Here is a 23,199-nt window from a genome sequence, read left to right on the forward strand (position 1 = left end):
CAAGTAGAATATGCCCCTTCGGCCATAAACTGCTTTCCTCCTTCATTATAGCTCCTGGTAATATCAAAAGAAGTTAGTGTTTCTGCAGTATCTAAATTTGCTGAAGTGCACTCAAGTGTATTATCATTAACAGTATTATGAACTTGATATTAACAAATATGAACTGTAAAGGACCTGGTCGAAACATTGCAGTAGCTGTAATCTCTGCCATTGAGTTTTTAATTAAAAATAGAGACTTTACGTTGATGTTAAAATAATATACTAGTCAGGAAAATCATTGTGGTTAGTAATAATAATACACACGTTGTTGGTAAGTGATTGAAACTCATAAGGTTAGGGTAGAGTGGGAAGTACTACGTTTATTTTCTTCAGATCCTGGTGATGTAGGGTAGGTATACTTATTTCTCTCTACCACTTCTGCCTTGGCTTTCTCATTACTACTTTAATTCCGGAAACTTGGGCATTAAAGACTCTTTATAATTTGCTGTACTTGTCTTATTGAGGCACTTCCAAATGAACCAAGTAGAACTAAGGTAGCACATAGAACCCAATAAGAGGTCCAATATACATTTGATATATATTGTGTCTCTTTGACTTTCCCATAAAATATATATTTGTTGGGAATCTTTGTATTTGAAGAAGGTAAATATTTGGGTTCTTAAGATAATGAGCTGAAGATAGATTACATATGATTAGAAAAGATAGGATGGAGGCAATTTCGAATATTTCTATCTTATTTATAAAAACTTTTGTTAAGGTCTGTTTATTTAGCGTTTTTATACTTGAAAAGAAATTTGGCATGGATGTAGCTAGTGGGTTTTGTGTGCATATTTTGAATAGGACAAAAAGAGGAGGATAACACTGAGTTGTTGGACAGTGCCTCATAGGATTAAATAAATATCAATTTCATTCATTCATAGATGGTTTACCATGAACCAGGCATTCTTTGACCTTAGGAGATACAACATTGAACAAAACAATGTAAATCTTCACCCTCTTGGTGCTTACATTTTAGTGAAATGAGATGAGTTCATGAATAAGTAAAATAATATATGTCCAGTGATTACAGGTGCTATGGAGAAAAATAAAGCAGGAAAAGTGTAGCTATCATGGGGGTCTTTTGTGTCTTTTTTTATGCCAGTACTGTACTGTTTTGATAACTATAGCTTTGTAATATTTTGAAACCAGGAAATGTGATTCCTCCAGCTTTATTCTTCTTTCTCAAAATTGCTTTGTCTAATTGGGGTCTTTTGTGGTTCCATACAAATTTTAGGATTGTTTGTTCTATTTCTGTGAAAAATGGCATTGGAATTTTGATAGAGATTGCATTGAATCTGTAGATTGCTTTATGGACATTTTAACAATATTCTTTCAATTCATGAGCATGGAATATCTATTTATTTGTGTTTTCTTCAGTTTCTTTTATCAATGTCTTATAGTTTTCAGTGGATAGGTCTTTCACCTCCTTGGTTAAATTTATTCCTAGATATTTTACTCTTTTTTTGATGCATTTGTAAATTGGATTATTTTCCTAATTTGTCTTTCTGATAGTTTTATTCTTGTATAGAAATGCAACAGATTTTTATATATTGATTTTGTATCCTACAACTTTTGTTTATAAACAAACTGAATTTATTTATTCGTTCTAACAGTTTTTTGGTGGAGTTTTTAGGGTTTTCTATATGTAGTATCATGTCATCTGCAAATAGAAGCTTGTGGAAGGCTTCTACAGTTTGTTTTTCTTAAAGAAATAGGAAGCAAAGTTATTAGCTTAGAGTAAGGATTGGGGAGGTGGCATCAGGTTTGAGAAGAGAGGAGAAAGTGTAAAATACTTGATGAGCTTCCAAATCAAGGTGCAGCTGAGTGGGGTCCTCAGTGGCTGGTCTCTTCCAGCTGTTGAGCAGGCTCCTTTGTGAATGATCCAGAGAAGTGTAGTATGTTTTCCAGGACTCTGTTATGTCAGTCTTTCCATAGGTCATCCTTGGAGATGGAGAATATTCTGCAAATTCATCACTACTTTATACTCTAATTGAAGACACTGCCGTATGGAACATGTCCTGGGTCATCTTGAATTTTTTCCCCTGGGTAGTTTTTCCCATGTGTATATTTCCACCAGCAAATGATTAAACATTTATTGAGCACCTGCAGTGTGTGCAGTCCTAAGGGATGTAAAAAATGAATCTGCTGTTAAAGAGCGTGCACAATTTCATTTTGTAAGGATTTTTTTTGGATTGTATGTCAGTGGATTTAGAAATTCTCTCTCTGCTCCAGTGTTAGTGGCAGTCAATTTCCTTGGACTTGTGGGGTCTGATTTTTTGCTTGTTTACTTGTCTTATGTGCCTCCTAAAATTTTCTAAGCTCCATCCCTGATGTCTAAGGGAATTTAAAGTCTTTAGAGGCCCTATCAGCCAAAAGCTTGAAGCTGTGATAGTGCTGCAGAGAGCTGATAGAAACCACCTGGCAGCTCAGACAGTAAGCACCATCTTTGTGTTCCATAGGGATTCTAGGCATTTCCAATCAGCATTCCTTGAAAAGATTCCATTACTAGAATTGATTCTGAACTGAAATATATTGACTTTTTAACATGTTATTAATCCACTGTTTTATTCCAGCCTTTTCCCGGGAGGAAATAGTTAATAATTGGTTTGTCCACAAATTTTGGAAAAGAAAGTGTTTTATAAAGTAACAGAAAACTTTAGTATTTTCTAGATCATTTGGAAAAAATTGTTTAGATACTTACTTCCTGGAAGTGTAATAGAAGGTTATCAAATGGTGGACATACCTGGATTTAGATATAGTTCTGAATAAAATTTTATTTCTGGAAAGTAAACTTTCTTATTATATTGGTTCCCTTTCTATAGCAGTGTTCTAGCCTTTCTGAATTTCTCCTTTTGAAATTCAAAATAGTTCTTTTTGTCTTAAATTTCTTCAACTTGTTAAATAGTAGGGCTTCTTGAGACATTTCATGAATATACTGCAGAAGAATAAAAAATGTTTTTTATGTTTGCATGATTGACTTGCCCTCAAACAGTGTTTGTTCTTCAAAGCTGAAGCTCACTTTGAAATTACAAATTCTTTTTTTTTAATATATCTTTATTGGAGTATAATTGCTTTACAATGTTGTGTTAGTTTCTGTTGTACAACAAAGTGAATCAGCTATAAGTATACATATATCCCCATATCCCCTCCCTCTTGAGCCTCCTTCCCATCCTCCCTATCCCACCCCTCTAGGTCGTCACAAAGCATCAGAGCTGATCTCCCTGTGCTATGCAGCAGCTTCCCACTAGCTATCCATTTTACATTTGGTACTGTATATATGTCAATGCTAAAGCTTACTTTAAAATTAAAAGCTAAAGCTCAGTTTGAAATTACGAATTCATGCCTAAAATAACTTGTCATTCATTGATGATGAGCAAAATGGAGTATTTAACTCCTTGTTTACGAAAGGAAAGAAAATGAAAGGAAACTAATTTGTAGTGTATCTCACGTGGGAATAAGCATGGATAAAACTTTTATGGAACAAGGCCTTCCAGAATTTTTACAAAGCAGATAGTTGTGAATATATAAAGATGAACTTTAAAAGATTATTAATTTTGTTACATTTATTTTAATTATGGTGCTTTCTAGTTTTGTTTTTAAAAACTAGTTATAAACTCCTAGGTCAAAAGAAATTACAAATTATAACAGAAGTACAGAACAGCAATGTTTGGATGTTGGATAATCTTTTCTAGTATTTTCCTTTATATCTTCCTACATAGTTTCTGATGAAGAACAATCAGTAGTGTATGTTCCAGGTATGATTTTCTGCATTAATTTGGTAAACTTCCATTGCTTCTTAAGAGTTAGGAGAAAATAAAAACATTAGGATAACTTTGTAGGTATAAGTAGATGCAAAACAGTTCATCAGAACCTAATTTTTTTTTTTTTTTTTTAATGTTTGGTATGACCCCACTAAGGTTTGAAATACTGCCTTATTTTAGGGGCTGGCTGGGCAAGTCAGCTTTTGATGAATTTATAGAATACTTCATTCATGTGTTAAAGAGCAAGAGATTCTTTTCTTGTCATATTACAAATAATAGTTTAAATTTTATATTTCAAAAAAAAGTGAAAACTTCTTTATATAGTGTTTATGTAATAGACTTTAAAGCTTACTTACTGGTTATTAAGAGATGAGTAGTAAAACTGAACCACTGGAGGCACCCTAATTATGTGAAAAATCAGATTTTTAATTTCCAATAAGTTAAGGTATGTATGGTATGTTGTAGTTTATTGGTTTTAATGAGACTTATGGATGTTCACATCCCCATTTAAAAATACTTCAGTTGAATCTTTGCATGCAAAACATCGTCTTTTCATGATTCATTATTTATTAACAGAGCCTTAAAACGAAGTTTATAAAGTAAGAGATTTCCCCATCAGGTGCCATAAGTAGAGGATATCAAGGAAGAGGTTGGTGGGGGGAGGGTTTAAGAGAATGAAAAGATATAATTTTGAAATCTTGTTTGATGGAAATCCTTAGGAATTTCTACAGAAGGAAATATCAGATCAAGACACAAGATGGTGAATCCAAAAGCTGATGTTAAACTTAAGACTTCCAAGGTGACTGCTACTTCAGTCTCCATGGAGTCTTTAAAAGGTGCAGGAGATTCAATAGATGAACAGGTCAGTAATTTCTTTTTTTCTTTTTCTGTTTTTTTTTTTTTCCTTATTCTCCAGTCTTTATAAATGCTGACCAGTAAGTCATTTTTTTGTGCTGACCGGTAACTGATAGATAAGGGTAGAAGAGCCCTTGAAAGAACATTAGATGATCTACAAGCATTTTTAAAGATACAGAGGATTCTAGGATGCTTTGCTTAGTATGAATATAAAGTATGCATATTACTCATTTTGTTCCAAAATGTCCAGGCTTGCTTTAAGCCGTAGTTAAGAAACATTTATCGTCTTAGTATGTCTCCAAAGACTTACATCCTGATCTGTGTGGAGTTAGTAAATCAAATTGACAATTTTTTTCTTTTATTAGGTGTCCTTTGTGATTTTTGTTCATGTGAATTTGTTAGTTGATGATGGATAAACCTTTGTATATAAGAAAATACTTTATTAAAACAAAATCAGCCTGTATTATTATTGTTATTATTATTATTTCCTTCGTTTGGCAAATAATATCATAAAGACTTTATTTTTATAGCTCAGTCATTGATTTCTCCCTTGTCTTTCTTTGCCTCTGTAATAGTGTCTGTACATTCCTTTGGTATATGCTCTATCTGATTGGTTTATTTCACTTTACTTTCTGTTATATTTTGTCTCCCCAACCAGAGTTTAACTCAGGGTTTGGCAATCTATGACCTGTAGGCCAAATCTGCTTCTTCCTGTTTTGTGAGTAAAGTGTTACTGGAACACAGCCACTCTCAGTCTTTTAGTGTTATGTTATTGCCACTTTCGTATTACAATGGCAGAGGCGCTGTAAAGACGAATGCTCACAAAGCCAAAATCATTTGCTATCGAACTCTATATAAAAAATGTTTTTCAGTACCTGGTTTATGTTCAAATATTGAAATTTTCAATGTCTAGTTTGTTACTAATTACAGTTGACCCTTGAACAACATGGGTGTTAGGGGTGTTGAACCCTGGGCAGTCGAATATTTGCATATACCTTTTGGCTCCCCAAAACTTTACTAATAGCCTACTGTTGAATGAAAGCCTTACTGATAACATAAATAGTCAATTAACACATATTTTGAATGTTATATATATATTTACATACACTTCACGCATTCATGACACACCTTTTTTCTTAATTTTTTTTTATATTTCTTAGGCTGTGTGGTTCATCTGCAAGCTTATTCAAACTGTTGTAAATCTCCAAAAAGTTTTCCAATATATTTATTGAAAAAAACTGCTTGTACGTAGACTTGTGCAGTTCAAACCCATGTTGTTCAAGGGTCAACTGTTTTACGTTTAGTTATCTACAGGATTTAACTGTGATTAGCTCAAAAGGCCTGCCTATGTTACTTTTATCCCCAGTGTATACACTTCACACTAGGATGTGAATAGTTGAATTTGCAAGTTCTTATCAAAAATTGAAAGTACTTTTTCATTTAATGGTTTGTGTGTTTTATAGTGAACAGAAGCTATTCCCCATTCATATCAGCTCCTGGCAACCACTAATCTGCTTTTAGTCTCTCTGTATTTGTTTGTTCTGGACATTTCATATAACTGGAATAATGTAATATGTGGCCTTTTGTGACTGGCTTTTTTCACTTAGTATAGTGATTTCAAGTTTCATCTATGTTGTATCATGTATCTTTACTTCATTCCTTTTTATGGCTCAATACATATTTTGTTTAACCACCAGTTGAAGGACATTTGGGTTGTTACACTTTTTGGCTATTATCAATAATATTGCTGTCAACATTCATGTACAAGTTTTTGTGTGGATGTGTGTTTTCAATTTTCTTGTGTATACACCTAGAAGTAGAATTGCTGGGTCATATAGTAATTCTGTGTTTAACCTTTTGATGAACTACCAAAGTAGCTATACCATTTTACATTCCACCAGCAATGTATGAGGATTCCAGATTCTCCACTTTCTCACCAACACATTATATCCATCTTTTTTATTTATAATTGTCATAGTGAGTGTGAAGTGGTATCTCATTGTGGTTTTGATTTGTATTTTCCTAATGGCCAATAATGATCATCTCTTTATGTGCTTCTTGGCCATTCGTATGTGTTCTTTAGAGAAATGTCTATTCAGATCTTTTTCAGTTGTGTTGTCTTCTTATTGATGAGTTGTAAGAGTTCTTTATAGATTCCACCTCCAAGTTCCTTGTCAGATATATGATTTGTAGATATTTTCTCCCATTTTGTGAATTGTCTTTTCACTTTTTTTTTTTTAAAAATAAAATTTATTTATTTATTTATTTTTATTTTTGGCTGCATTGGGTCTTCACTGCTGCGCGCGGGCTTTCTCTAGTTGAGGTGAATGGGGGCTACTCTTTGTTGTGTTGTGCAGACTATTGTTGTGGACGGAGCACAGGCTCTAGGCAAGCGGGCTTCAGTAGTTGTGGCTTGCTGGCTCTAGAGCGCAGGCTCTGTAGTTGTGGCACATGGGCTTAGTTGCTCTGCGGCATATGGGATCTTCCCAGACCAGGGCTCGAATCCGTGTCCCCTGCATTGGCAGGCAGATTCTTAACCACTGTGCCACGAGGGAAGTCCTCTTTTCACTTTCTTATTGGTGTCCTTTGAAGCTTGAAAGTTTTAAATTTTGATGAAGTCTGACTTATCAGTGTTTTCCTTTTATTTATTTAATTATTTATTTGCTGTCATATCTAAGAAATCATTGACTAAACCAAGGTCTCAAAGATTTATACCAATATCAAGGAGTTTTGTAATTTTAGATATTACATTTAGGCTTTGATCCATTTTGATGTAATTTCTGTACATGCTGTGGGTAGTGACCCAACTTCATTCTTTTGCATGTAGATTTCCAGTTGTCCAAGCATCATTTGTTGCAAAGACCATTCTTTCTCCTTTGATGGTCTTGCCACCCTTGTTGAAAATCTGTTAAACATAAATGTGTTTGTTTCTGTAATCTCAATTCTATTCCATTGATCTATATTTCTATTTTAATCCCAATACCACACTGCTTTAGTATACTGTAGCTTTGCAGTAAGTCCTGGAATCAGGAAGTGTAAATACTCCAAGTTTGTTCTTCCTTTACAAGATTGTTTTGGCTATTCTGGGTCCTTTGCATTTCCATAAGAATTATAGAATCAACTTGTCAATTTCCGCACAAAAGTCAACTTGGATTTCAGTAGCAATTGTGTTGAATCTTTTTTAAAAAATTAAAAAATAATTTTAATTCAAATATAGTTGATTTACAATGTTATGTTAGTTTCAGGTGTATAGTACAGTGATTCAGTTTTTTATGTGTATGTTGTATATATACCTATATATTATATATGTATATATATTTTTCCTTTTTTAGATTCTTTTCCCTTATAGGTTATTACAAAATATTGAGTCTAGTTCCCTGTGCTATACAGTAGGTCCTTGATGGTTATCTATTATATATATATAGTACTGTGTATATGTTAATCTCATAAATTAGGAGATTGGGAATCTTTTTTATCTTAATTTAAAAATTTTTTTAATACAATTTTTAAAGGTTACTTTCCATTTACAGTTATTACAAAATATTGGCTATATTCCCCGTGTTGTACTATACATCCTTGAGCCTATCTTACCCCACCCCTATGTTGTGTTGAGTCTTTAGATCAATTTGGAGAGTACTCTCAACTTAATACTATTAAGTCTTCCAGTCCTTGAATATGGTGTGTAAAATGTCTATTTATTTAGGTCTTCTTTAATTTCTTTCAGTGATGTTTTATAGTTTTCAGTGTACATGCCTTATACTCCTTTTGTTAAATTTATTTTCAAGTATTAAGTGTTTTATACTTTTTGATAGTACTATTAACAGAATTGTCTCCTTAATTTCATTTTTGGATTTTTCACTGCTAGTGTCCAGAAACACAGTTGATTTTTTATCCTGCAACCTTTCTAAATTCATTTATTAGTTCTAATCTAATAGTTTTTTGGTAAATTCCTTACAATTTTCTATATATGAGATCATGCCATCTGTGAATAGAGATAGTTTTACATACCCCTTTTCAGTTTGGATTCCTTTTATTTCAGCTGTCTTCTAAAGAGATTTAAAAATGCAACAAACTTTATAGCAAGTTCATTTTTCCATACTGATAGTCTGTTGGTCCAGTATCATTTATTAAGAGGACCATTCTTTTCCCCATTGAATTGCCATGATGCTATTGTAATTCAAGGAGAGACTTAAAGTTTCACAAGTCTGGCAACTGTGAGAGGAGAAAGAAAGAAAGATTGACTAGGAAGAGCCTCAGACTTCCTTGCAGTCTGAGGTAGTGTCTGTCTGTAGAGATGTATCCTTCCCTTATTATAGCATAGCGTCTTTTTTGGTAATCTCTATCCTGAATTTTGTGTTTGTCATTCTTTTGTTTTTCTATATCAGGGGTTGGCAAACTTTTTCTGTAAAGGGCCAGATGGAAAATATTTAGCCTCTGTGAGACACATGGTTTCTGTCTTAATTATCTAAGTCTGCCACTATAGTGTGGAAAAAGCCATATGTATGTCAATGTATAAGAGAATGTGCATGACTGTGTTTTGTTTTGTTTTTAATTAATTAATGTATTTATTTTTGGCTGTGCTGGGTCTTTGTTGCCTCACGCGGGCTTTCTCTAGTTGCGGCAAGTGGGGGCTACTCTTTGCTGTGGTGCGTGGGCTTCTTAACTGCGGTGGCTTCTCGTCGTGAAGCATGGGCTCTAGGCGCTCAGGCTTCGGTAGTTGTGGCACGTGGGCTCAGTAGTTGTGGTGCACGGGCTTAGTTGCTCCACAGCATGTGGGATCTTCTCGCACCAGGGCTTGAACCCACGTCCCCTGCATTGGCAGGCAGATTCTTAACCACTGCGCCACCAGGGAAGTCCCCCATGGCTGTGTTTTAATAAACCTTTTTTACAAAAACAAGCTTTGGGCCAGATTTGGCTTGCAGTCGTAGTTTACCAACCCCTGTCCTATATGGTCTAAACATGTATTTATTTTTTAAACAATGTTTAGTTTTATATATATTTCAAACTTTATATAAATGATCTCGTATTGTGTGATTTGCTTTTTTGTTCAACATTATGTTCCTGAGATTTATTTATGTTGCATATAGTTATATTTCATTTCTTTTCACTGATATTTCAGTCAGGGTTTAGTCAGTTATTTTAACTGAGAGTATTTAATTTAAAGACTTGTTAAATTGGTGCTGGAGAACTGAAAAGCAAAAAGGGCACACTAAGTTATCGTGTAGGTAGTAACTGCAAGAAACAACCACCATCTTTAGGGCTGGGAAATCAGATAGAACAAGTTGGAATTATTAAAACCTAGAAGCTTGGAGGGGGAGCCACTTAGAGCTGGAACTTTGACCTCCGATGATGGGAAACCAGCCTGACTGGTATTGCTGTCCCCAAGCAGACATGATAAAGGCTGGTTCTACGAGGGCTGGAAGAATTACCAACTGGAATCAGCTGTTCTTGCCAGGGTAGAGATCTCTGACAGGGGTGGCACTGACAGAAACAGGAAGCAAAGAGAAAGGAATGTGTCCTTTCTTCCTCTAAGAGCCTCTAGTTCTTCCTGTTGGCAGAGTTTAACAGAACGTTGTGGCAAAGAAGAAATGAAGTTTCCAGAGTCTCAGCCTCAGCATCACAAAACAGAGCATTGGGGATGGGTTTGAAGATGAATGTCAACAGCATAACAACCAGTAGCTACAGAATTCCATTGTATAAATATACCACAGTTTAACTCTGGTTGACAAACATTTGTGTTTTCAGGTTTTTGCCTAAACACAATGCTGCCGAAGTTCTTGCCTGTGTGCAAGGGTTTCTCTTGTTTGTTTACTGAAATTTCTTTTAAAGGGTTTTCAGCAATTTTTCACATTGCCAAATCCAGTGATTTCTTTTTATATTCTGTTTAACTTTTTTGATCATCAGCACCATTAACCCCATATTCTTCTTGAAACTTTTTCTCCCACAATGTCGTATGCTTCTGATTCTCCTCTTGTCTTTTCAAAAACCAATTTTAATTTATTTTCTTGGGTTAGGAGATGATTTTTAAAAACTAATATTTTTTTCTTAACTTTAAGGAAAATTTTAAAACATAGAAAAGTATAAAGAAAATAATAAAAATCTAAACATTATCAATAATAACATATGGCTGAACTTTAAATCTTTAAAACTCTGACTTGAGAGCCAGACCCACATTTCTAACTTCCTGACTAAACATTTCCACATGAATATCCTCCTGGCATCTTAAATTGACCATATCTAAAATCTAAAACCAAATCCATTTAATTTTTTTTTTTTTTACCATATCTTCTTTCCCATTTCCTTTTTCTCCCCTGTCTTTTCCATATTTGGGTAGCAGTAATTCCAGGATTCATTTTAGGGGTATTGGATTATTCCTGGCCACCTGAAGTAATTGGACTAACTGACTTGGTGGTTACTCAAATGCCAAGGATTCTTTTTTTTTTTTAACATGTTCCTTTTACATGTTACCTCCAGTTCCCTTGTGAATCCCTAGGTTTCATGGCTTTAAAGCCCCCTTTTGATGTTCAAGTACTAGGAGAACTTTTTATAGCACAAGAGATAGGATAGTACAGTGGGTAAGAACATAGACTCTGGAATCAATGCTTGAGTCTTGATTTTGCTACCTAACTGCTATATTCCTAGGCAAGATATGTAACCTCCTTGTAGAATAGGAATAATACCTACCTAATAACGTTGTGAAAATTAAATGGATAAGTATAAAATACTTAGAATATTCCTAATAATACTAGGTATAATGTTATCTATTACTACTATTACTCTTTGGTCTAATACTCTTTGGAATGAACCTTTGGATATATTGAGAGCTTAGAACTGGTGCTTCTGCTGCCGGTCTTAGTATACCTTTAAGCAGCCATGGGGCTATGTTGTAGGAAAGGTTCTCAGTATCTTCCATTAGGTGTTTGTTTCTGTGACATTCACCAAGGGAAAGTTGTTTCCTTAATACTCCCTAACACTTAAGCAGGCACATTTCTGCCTAAGGGTTCTTTCTGTGTGCTTTTCTGTGTAAATTTCAGATGTCCCCTGGTGGACAGATAGTTCCTTAGCCTGTGTTGACTTCACAGTAGGTTTAAATGAAATGGGTAAATAGTGTTCTACCATATAAAAGAGATCCAAGAAATTTCATCTCCTGTGCTTATTTTAAGAAATTTATCAAAAAGTCTTAAAAATTGTTTTTTGTGAAAGTTGATCGGAAGGATTTTTTTTTTTTTAAAGAATTCCTGCAGGGGAGGAATAAAGAGTGCATCATTGAAGGATTTATGTCTTGAAGACAAAAGACGCATTGCAAACTTAATTAAAGAACTGGCCAGGTGAGACAAAACCTTATATGAAATGCATTACTATATGAGAGAGAGTGGTTTTTTGAAAATAGAAAATTACAAATATGTTCTGATGTCATTGTGTCATTGTGTCATTGATCTTATGGGAGCAGTGGCTTTTAGAAAAAAAGGTATTCTGTGGTGCCAAAAAGAAAAGTAGAAAAAAACGTAAAATGGAAAAGAAACACTCTCCAATTTATGTTTTCTGGTTTATTTAATTTCCCAAATTGTTTCATGGAAATATCTGCAGCAGTCATTTATCAAGAGGGAACATTTTGAAACTTAGCTCTGCTATTGATGTAGGTTAATATTGTAATCAGAGGCATAACACTTTGGTTTTGCTTTAGTATCTGAAACAGAAAAGAACATTCATTTTATTGTCGTCTTTCACAAGAATACTAGTTGTCATTTTGCTAACTTCTGATACTTTCAAATAAGGGATTTTAAATTTTGAGAATGAGAGTTCTTAGCTGTTTGGATGTACTATTCCAGTTTATTAATGATGTGTATGAAGCATATTTACTTTGTATAATTTTTTTGTTAATACACATGTCAAGTTTTGGGGTCTTAAATAATAAATGAAGATGCCTATAGAGGAATGTATTAATATAAATTATAAAAGTTAAGTTTAGGGGAAGGCCATACCTAAAAATTGATAAAATTGTATTTATTTTTATCATTGAATTGCATGTTTGGAAATAGTAGGTCTTTTTCTTCTTTCTCTATTTTTAATTAAAGATAACTACATGAAGTGTTTCATTTTGAGACCTTAAAAGAATGTTTGTAGAGGCTTTTCTAGAAAGACCGAAGTTAAAAATTACCTTATTAAATCATAGAATCACAGGTATAAAAGATGACAAAAATCAGTGATGTTTTGGGGGCTTAGGTTACAAGGTATGAGATTTCAAACTACATGCCTTAGTCTGAATGTGATATGCCACCTGAGATAAGCAGTAACCTCTTTCACTAGAATTCTTTGACTGTTCTGTTCCCTGAAGTAGAATTTTCATGATCTCAAGTAGTGTTTTTTGTATTGGGAAAACATTTAATGGTTAAACATTTAATTTATGATCATCTCACAAGGCTTTTTACCACGAAGATGGATGTGGATGTCCTTAAAGCAATTACAATTAGTTTGACTTCATATATACTGGTCCCGAATTGCCATTATTGTCCTGACTGATACGTTTTCAGCTACCAGGCTTAGAGAGTACTTGACATCTTAGAGTATATTGTTTTGGTTTCAGTAAACTTCTGCTTTCTAGCAAAGTGCTCAATTCTTGGTAGAAGGTCATTGTGTTAGTACAAGGTTAATATTAGTACAAATTTCACTGCTAAAAACCCCTGTTATTACTATATTAACTATTAACATACAGGTATATGGGAATAATGTATTCTTGGTTCCTTGAATTTGCTACGTTTCCTCTGCTGGATATTTCAGTCTATGTTTTTCTACTCATAGTTGCCAAACCGTTTTTTTTTTTTTTTCTTCAAGACAGTTTTGTGCAAGTGGGAAAGTAGAGATAGAATTCCATGTACCTCAAACACTGGCAACAAAACATTTCTAGCCTTCATGTTCTTTTACCTCTGAATTTTCAACCTGATTTCAAATAACTGGTTTCCTGTTGGCATTAAATACAGTCATTTCTCTTTCACCTTGAGAAATAAAGTGCATACTCCTTTGACCAGATATTTCCCTCTAGCTACTACCTTCTTTGTACTACAACATAACCTCATTCCTAGAAAAGACTCTGTAATATCTATAATACTGTTTTCTACTCTGTTGCATTTCATTCCCTCCTCAAACTTATTCATTTATTTTAAAATATAATGTATGGAAGTGCAATTTATATATGATAATATGTACCCGTTTTAATTGTATATTTCACTGAGTTTTGACAAATGTATGATTACTCCAAAAAGTTACATTGAGAACTTTTACAGTCAGTCCCCTCCTCAATCCTCCATCCCAGACAGCCATTAATGTGATTTCTATTATTACTGCTTAGTTTTATATGTTCTGACACACCAGTATAAATGGCCCAACAGTATGTACTTTTTTCTGTCTGGCTTTTTTCCCTCAGCAAAATGATTTTTGGTGTGTGATAAAATATACATAACATAAAATTTACCATCTTAACCATTTTTAAGTGTACAGTTCAGTGATATTAAGTACATTCGTGTTGCTATGTGACCGTTTCTGCTACCCATTCCCAGAACTTTTTCATCGCTGAAACTCTGTCCCCGTTAAACAATAACTCCTCACTCTCCCCACTGCCTATTCCCTGGTAACCACTATTCTATGTGCTTCATGAATTTGGCTATTCTAGATACCTCATATAAGTGGAATCATATAATATTTGTCCTTTTGTATCTGATTTATTTCAGAGCGTAGTGTTTTTGAGACTTTTTTAAATTTGTTGTGTATAGGAGTAATGCATTTTTTATCATTGAGTAGTATTCCATTGTATGCCTGTACCTTAATTTGTTTATCTGTTCATCTATTAATGGACATTTGGGTTGTTCCAGTATTTACCTTTTATGAATGGTGCTACTCTAACATTCATGTACAAGTCTTTGTGTGGCTATGATGTTTTATTTTTCTTCTGTAAATACTTAGGAGTGGAATTACTCAGTTATATGTTAAGTGTATATTTAACTTTATAAAAAAACTGCCAAACTGTTTCCCAATGTAGTTGTGCTATTTCATACTCCCACTAGGAACTTATGAGAGTTCCATCATTCTGCATATTCAATAACTCTTGGTATTGTCATTTCTTTACATTTTGACCATTCTCATGAGTATAGTGATATCTCCTTGTGGAATGAATTTGTGTTTCCCCAGTGATTAATGTGATCATTGGCCAGTCTTCTGTTAAGTGTCTGTTCAAATCTTTTGCCTGTTGTTTTTTTTTTTTTTCAATCACCCCCTTCCTTCTTGACATTGAAGTATTAGAGTTCTTTATATATTCTGGATGTAAGTTTTCAAATATTTGTTTTTTCCTCCCAACCTGCAGCTTGCTTTTAATGGTCTTAATATTTTCTTTTGAAAAGCAAATTTTTTTTTATTTTGATGAACTTCACTTCATCAGGTTTTTCTTTTATGGTTCATGTTTTTAGTGTTCCATCTAAGAAATCTTGCCCATCCCACAGTAGCAAAGATTTTTTCCTATGTTAGAAAAGACTATATCTTTTCTGCAGAATTAACCTCTGCCTCCTTGTCAAAAATCAGTTGACCATATATGCATGGCCTATTTCTGGGCTCTTTATTTCATTCCATTGACCTATATGTTGCCCTGATGCCAATACCATACTAACTTGATTACTGTCATTTTATAGTAAGTCTTGAAATCAGGTAAATCCTATTGATTTTTTGTTCTTTTTGAAAATTGTTTTGGCTCTTTGAGGTAATTTGCATTCCACTAAATTTTAGAGTCAGCTTATTAATTCCTAAAAGAACATTGCCCCCCGGAATTTTGTTTGGGGTATATTGAATTTACAGATCAAAGTGAGGAAAATTGACATGCACTGAGTCTTCCAATCTATGAATATGTCATATCTCTCCATTATTTTTTTAGATTTTCTTTCATTTTTCTCTGCATGATTTGTAGTTTTCAGGGGTACAGGGTGTAAAGTATGCTCATATTTTGTTGTATTTATCCTTAAGTATTTTATGGTTTTTGATACTATTATAAATGGTGTAATTTTAATTTTATATTATACTGTACACTTAATTTTAAATTTTATTTCATTTCTAATTTTAAAAAAACAGAATTGATTTTAATATTGACTTGGTATCCATCAACTTCTTAAAATTCACTTGTTATAGTAGTTTTTTTTTGCCAGAGTACTTTCGATTTTCCACATACAGGATTATGTCATCTACAGATAAAAACAGTTTTATTTCTTCTTTATAATCTATAGATTCTTTGTTTCTTTTTCTTGCCCTTTGGCATTGGCTAGAACCTGCAGGACAATGTTGAATGAAAGTGACGAGAGTGGACATCTTTGCCTTCTTTTCCTTATCTTAAATCTTTAACTATTAAGCACAATGTAAACTATAGGTTTTTTGTAGATGTTCTTTATCAGGTTGAAGATATTTATTTTTGTCCCTAGTTTGGGGAGGTTTTTTTAGTCATAAATAGGAGTAGAATTTTGTCAAATGATTTTTCTTCATTTACTGTGCTGATAATATGTTTTTTCTCTGTTATACTCTGGTAAACTACGTTGATTGGTTTTTGAATGCTTAGTTTACCTTGCCTTCCTGGCCTAAGCCTCATTTAGTCGTGGTGGTTTTTGGTTTGTTTTTAATCTATTACTGAGTTTGATTTGCTAATATTTTATTAGAGATTTTTGTAACATGAGAAATGCTTGTAGTTTTCATGAAATGTCATTATGTATTTTTTTTAAAATTAATTAATTAATTAATTAATTTTTGGCTGTGTTGGGTCTTCGTTTCTGCGCGAGGGCTTTCTTTAGTTGTGGCGAGCGGGGGCCACTCTTCATCACGGTGCGCAGGCCTCTCACTGTCGCGGCCTCTCTTGTTGCGGAGCACAGGCTCCAGACGCGCAGGCTCAGTAGTTGTGGCTCACGGGCCCAGTTGCTCCGCGGCATGTGGAATCTTCCCAGACCAGGGCTCGAACCCGTGTCCCCTGCATTAGCAGGCAGATTCTCAACCACTGCGCCACCAGGGAAGCCCCCTATGTATTTTTTTAACTTTATGTTTTAATTATGGTAAAATACACATAACTTAAATTTTACCATTTTAACCAATTTTTAAGTCTACAGTTCAGTTGTATTAAATGTATTCACGTTGTTGTTCAGTCAGTCTCCAGAACCCTTTTCATTTTGCAAAACTAAAACTCTGTGCCCATTAAAGCTCCCCTTTCCTCCCTTTGCCAGCCCCTGGCAATCACCATTCTACTTTCTCTGTCTGCGAATTTTACTATTCTAGTACCTTATATATATAAGTCAAATCATTGTGTTTTTTACCATAATGTGGTAAAATACATATAACATACAACTGACCCCTCGTGACATTTAGTACACTCACAGTTTTGCATAACCACCACTTTTTTTTTTAAATGTATTTTTTTTAAACGCATTGTTTACTTTGTTTATTTATTTATTTATTTATTTTTGGCTGTGTTGGGTCTTCGTCTCTGTGCGAGGGCTTTCCCCAGTTGTGGCAAGCGGGGACCACTCTTCATCGCGGTGCGCGGGCCTCTCACCATCGCGGCCTCTCTTGTTGCGGAGCACAGGCTCCAGACGCGCAGGCTCAGTAATTGTGGCTCACGGGCCTAGCTGCTCCGTGGCATGTGGGATCTTCCCAGACCCGGGCTCGAACCCGTGTGCCCTGCATTGGCAGGCAGACTCTCAACCACTGTGCCACCAGGGAAGCCCTAACCACCACTTTTAAGTTCCAGAACATTTTCACCCCAAAGGAAACTGTACCCATTAAGCAGTTGCTGCCCATTCTCCCTTTCCACCTAACCCCTGACAATAGCTAATCAGTTTTCTGTCTGTATTGATTTGCTGACTCTCGATATTTCGTTTAACTGGAATCATACAATATGTGGCCTCTTGTGTTTGATTTCTTTCACTTAGCATAATGTTTTCAAGGTCGGCTTAAAAATACCCCATTGTGTGAATACATCACATTTTGTTTCTCCATTCATTCGTTTATAGACATTTGGGTTTCTACCTTTTGACTATTGCGAGTAGTGCTGCTATGAATATTCATTTGCAAGTTTTTGTTTGAACACCTGTTTCAGTTATTTTGGCTATATACCCAGGAGTGGAATTACTAGGTCTTAGGTTATTCTATGTTGAACTTTTTGGGGAGCTACCAATCGTTTCCACAGCAGCTGAACCACTTTATATTCCCCCTAACAATGTACATGGATTCCAGTGTTTCTATATCCTCACCAACACCTGTTGTATTTCATTTTTTGATAATAGCCATCCTAGTAAGTATGAAGTGTTATCTTATTTGTGGTTTTGATTGTCATTTTCCTAGTGGCTAATGATGCCAACATTTGTAAGTCTTCTTTGGAGAAATGTCTATTCAAGTCCTTTGCCCATTTTTTAATTGGGTTGTTTGTCTTGTTGTTGTTGTAATAGTTTTACATATTCTAGATTTTAGACCATTAAAAGATACATGATTTACAAATAATCTTTCATTATGTAAGTTGTTTTTTCACTTTCTTGTGTCCTTTGAAGCATAAAAGATTTTACTATTGATGAAGTCTAAATTTTCTAATTTTTCTCCTGTTGATTGTGCTTTTGGTAACATATCTAAGAAACTACTGCCATATTAAAGATCATGAAGATTTAACCCTATGTTTTCTAGCTCTTTATTCAGGTCTTTGGTTCATTTTGGTTTAATTTTTGTGTATGATAAGAGGTAGTGGTTCAACTTAATTCTTTTGCATGTGGAAATCCATTTGTCCCATTTGTTGAAGAGACGACTGTTTTCCCATTTAGTGTTCTTAGCACCATTGTCAAAAAATGATTGACCAGAGGTGTATGGCTTTATTTCTGGACTCTCAGTTCTTTTCCATTGATCCTCATGTCTATTCTAATGCCCATGCAACACTGTTTTTTGGTTTTTTTAAAAAAAATATTTATTTATTTATTTGGTTACAGCTGGTGGGCTCTTTAGTTGCAGCTCACTGGCTCCTTAGTTGCGGCCTGCATGTGGGATCTAGTTCCCTGACCAGGGATCAAACCCGGGCCCCCTGCATTGGGAGCCCAGAGTCTTCACCACTGTGCCACCAGGGAAGTCCCCAACACTGTTTTGATTAGTGTTAACTTTGTAGAGAACATAAAATACAAATCCTACAACTTCCTTCTTCCTTTTCAAGATTGTTTCAGCTATTCTTGGTCCCTTGCAATTTTGTATGAATTTTAGGATCAGCTTGTACATTTCTGCAAAAAGGCAGTTGAGATTTTGATAGGATCACATTGAATCTATAGATTGCTTTGAGGAGTATTGCCATGTTAACAGTATTAAGTCTTCCAATCCACAGACATGAAATATCTTTCAGTATTTAGGTCTTCTTTAATTTCTTTGAGTTTTATAGTTTTCAGTGTACAAGTCTTTCACTTCCTTGGTTATTTCCAAGTGTTTTCTTCTTTTTGATACTCTTAGAACTGTTTGATTAATATTCTTGTCAGATTGTTCATTGCTGCTGTATAGAAATACGAAAGATTTTTTTAAAAATAAATTTATTTATTTATTTATTTTTGGCTGCGTTGGGTCTTTGTTGCTACGCGCGGGTTTTCTCTGGTTGCGTCCAGCGGGGGCTACTCTTTGTTGCGGTGCACGGGCTTCTCATTGTGGTAGCTTCTCTTGTTGCAGAACACGGGCTCTAGGCACGTGGGCTTCAGTAGTTGCAGCACGTGGGCTCAGTAGTTGTGGCTCGCAGACTCTAGAGCACAGGCTCAGTCTTTGTGGCGCACGGGCTTAGTTGCTCCGTGGCATGTGGGATCTTCCCGGACCAGGGCTCGAACCCGTGTCCCCTGCATTGGCAGGCAGATTCTTAACCACTTCGCCACCAGGGAAGTCCCTGAAAGATTTTTGTATGTTGTATGAAACTTTGTTAAATTTGCTTATTAATTAGTTCAAATAATTTTTTTGTGCATTCTCTATGGATTGTCTATATATAGGACTGTGTCATCTGAAAATAGAGATAGTTTTACTTCCTCCTTTCCAGTTTGGATGCCTCTTGTTTCTTTTTCCTGTTTAAGTACTCTGGCTTGAAGTTTCGAACCTGAATGAAACTTATTGAATGGAGTGGTGGAAGCAGGCATCCTTATCTTGTGGGAAACGTTTCAGTTTTTCATCAGTGGGATAAAATGTTAGCTGTGTTTTTTTCATAAATGCCCTTTATCATGTTAAGGAAGGTTCCTTCTGTTCCTAGTTTGAGTGTTTTAGATTTTGTCAAAAGCTTTCTCTGTATCAACTGATATGATCATAACTTTTTTGTTTGTTTGTTTCCTTTTTTGTATTAAATATGGTGTTTCAATTGATTTTCTTATGTTGAACAATTCTTGTATTACTGGGATAAATACCAATTGATTATGTTGTATAATCCTTTTAATATGTTTTTGGATTTGGTTTGCTGGCATTTTTGAGGATTTTTGAATCTATATTCATAAGGGATATTGGTCTGTAGTTTTCTTTTCTCATAGTGTCTTTGTCTGGCTTAGATATCAGGTAATGCTGGCCTTATAGTATGAGTTAGGAAGTATTCTCTCTCCTTATGTTCTTTGGAAGAGTTTGAGAACTATTGGTGTTAATTCTTCTTTAAATATTTTGTGGAATTCATCCGTGAAGTCATCTGGTCCTTGGCTTGTCTTTATTGAGTGGTTTTTGATAACTGTTTCAATCTCTTTTACTTGTTATAGATCTGTTCAGATTTTCCATTTGTTCTTGAGTCAGTTTTGGTAATTTTTGTATTTCTAGGAATACGTTCATTACATCTTGGTTATCCAATTTGTTGACATACAATTGTATGAACTATTTTCTTACAATCCTTTTTATTTCTGTATAGTTAGTAGTAATGTGCCCACTTTCATTTCTGATTTTATTTATTACATCATCTCTCATTTATCAGTCTAGCTAAAGAATTTTAAACTTTGTTAATCTTTTCAAAGAACCAGCTTTTGGTTTTGTATATTCTCTATATTGTTTTTCTATTTTCTATTTCATTCATCTTTCCTCTAATCTTTATTATTTTCTTCCTTTTGCTACTTTTGGGTTCGAGTTTCTAGTCCTTAAGGTGTAAAGTTAAGTTACCGACTTTAAATCTCTCTTCTTTATTTTAATTTTTTTTTTTTTAATTTTATTTTATTTGACCATGGCTCACGGCATGCAGGATCTTAGTTCCCCCACCAGGGATCGAACCCGTGTTCCCTGCATTGGGAGCGCCGAGCCTTAACCCCTGGACCACCAGAGAAGTCCTTAAATCTCTCTTCTTCTTTTTTTTTTTTTTTTTTAATAAATTTATTTATTTATTTTTGGCTGTGTTGGGTCTTCGTTTCTGTGCAAGGGCTTTCTCCAGTTGTGGCGAGTGGGGGCCACTCTTCATCGCGGTGCGCGGGCCTCTCACTGTCGCGGCCTCTCCCGTTGCGGAGCACAGGCTCCAGACGCGCAGGCTCAGTAGTTGTGGCTCACCGGCCTAGCCGCTCCGCGGCATGTGGGATCTTCCCAGACCGGGGCACGAACCCATGTCGCCTGCATTGGCAGGCGGATTCCTAACCACTGTGCCACCAGGGAAGCCCTCTCTTCTTTTTTAATGTAGGCATTTACAGCTATAAATACCCTCTGGGCACTGCTTTTGCTGTACCCTATAGGTTTTGGTATGTTTTATTTTCATTTTCATTTCATCTCAAAGTACTTTTTAATTTTCCTTATGATTTTTTTCTTTTACCCATTTGTTGAGTGTGTTTTTAATTTCCATATATTTATGAATTTCCACTCTTCTTTCCCTTGATTTTTAGCTTTATTTTATTGTACTGGAGAAGATACATTTTTTTTTTAACATCTTTATTAGAGTATAATTGCTTTACAATGGTGTGTTAGTTTCTGCTTTATAACAAAGTGAATCAGTTATACATATACATTTGTCTCCATATCTCTTCCCTCTTGCATCTCCCTCCCTCCCACTCTCCCTATCCCACCCCTCTAGGTGGTCACAAAGCACCGAGCTGACCTCCCTGTGCTGTGAGGCTGCTTCCCACTAGCTATCTATTTTACGTTTGGTAGTGTATATATGTCCATTCCACTCTCTCACTTTGTCCCAGCTTACCCTTCCCCCTCCCTGTATCCTCAAGTTCATTCTCTAGTAGGTCTGCATCTTTATTCCCATCTTGCCACTAGGTTCTTCTGACCATTTTTTTTTTCTTTTTTTAGATCCCATATATATGTGTTAGCATACGGTATTTGTTTTTCTCTTTCTGACTTACTTCACTCTGTATGACAGTCTCTAGGTCCATCCACCTCACTACAAATAACTCAGTTTCGTTTCTTTTTATGGCTGAGTAATATTCCATTGTATATATGTGCCACATCTTCTTTATCCATTCATCTGTTGGTGGACACTTAGGTTGCTTCCATGTCCTGGCTATTGTAAATAGGGCTGCAATGAACATTTTGGTACATGACTCTTTTTGAATTATGGTTTTCTTAGGGTATATGCCCAGTAGTGGGATTGCTGGGTCGTATGGTAGTTCTATTTTCAGTTTTTTAAGGAGCCTCCATACAGTTCTCCATAGTGGCTGTATCAGTTTACATTCCCACCAACAGTGCAAGAGGGTTCCCTTTTCTCCACACCGTCTCCAGCATTTATTGTTTGTAGATTTTTTGATGATGGCCTTTCTGACCAGTGTGAGATGATATCTCATTGTAGTTTTGATTTGCATTTGGAGAAGATACTTTGTATTCGTTCACTCCTGTTTAACTGTATTGAGATTTGTTTGTGAGATTTGTTTGAGATTTGTTTGTGATTTGTTTGTGAGATTGAGATTTGTTTGTGACCTAACATATAGTTTATTCTGGAGAATTCTCCATGTGCACTTGAAACAAATGTTGCTTCAACTGTTGCTTGGTAGAGTGTTCTATATATGTCTTTTAGATCTAGTTGGTTTATAGTGTTGTTCAAGTCCTCTCTGTTCATACTGATGGTATTTCATCTAGATGTTCTATTCATTGAAAGTAGATTATTGAGGTCTCCAACTATTATTGTAGAACTGTCTACGTTTCTCTTCAGTTATGTTCATGTTTTCTTTATATATTTTGTGTCTCTGATGTGTAATGTGTTTACTTTTATAATTTTTACATATCCTTAGGGAATTGACCCATTTATAAATCTATGACATCTGTCTCTTTGTCTTGTAACATTTTTTGTTTCAAGGTTTATTTTGGGTGATATTAGTAAAAAGCCAACCCAGTTCTGTTTTGGTTACTATTTGCATGGTATTTGCATGAAATATCTTTTTACCATATTTTAGCTTTCAACCTTTCTGTCTTTTAATTTAAAGTGAGTCTTTGCAGGCAACATATAGTTGGACTGTGGGGTTTTTTTTAAATCCATTTTGCCAACCTCTGTTTTTCATTTGGTGGATGTAATCCATTTACATTTAAAGTAATTTCTATAAGGAAGTACCATTTTGCTTTACACATATGGGTGTGTGTGTGTATA

At 34.9% G+C, this 23,199-nt stretch overlaps 1 protein-coding gene across 6 annotated transcripts in view; it reads left to right on the forward strand.

Annotated features, from left to right (window-relative positions):
• The window catches only part of KIAA1328 (KIAA1328 ortholog), a 367,487-nt gene that overhangs the window by 2,494 nt on the left and 341,794 nt on the right, over positions 1-23,199 (forward strand). For 3 of the 6 annotated variants that reach the window (XM_036822916.1, XM_036822915.1, XM_036822920.1), the window contains exons 2-4: positions 3,759-3,794; positions 4,520-4,662; positions 11,889-11,983. The exons of 1 other annotated variant lie outside the window; for it this stretch is intronic. In XM_036822916.1, the coding sequence (XP_036678811.1) occupies positions 3,759-3,794; positions 4,520-4,662; positions 11,889-11,983 (274 nt within the window). The remainder of the gene's footprint in view (positions 1-3,758; positions 3,795-4,519; positions 4,663-11,888; positions 11,984-23,199) is intronic. 2 more of the 6 variants (XM_036822917.1, XM_036822919.1) reach the window with 1 other exon arrangement.

This window comes from Balaenoptera musculus, chromosome 14, assembly GCF_009873245.2.
Source record: "Balaenoptera musculus isolate JJ_BM4_2016_0621 chromosome 14, mBalMus1.pri.v3, whole genome shotgun sequence".
NCBI lineage: Eukaryota > Metazoa > Chordata > Mammalia > Artiodactyla > Balaenopteridae > Balaenoptera > Balaenoptera musculus.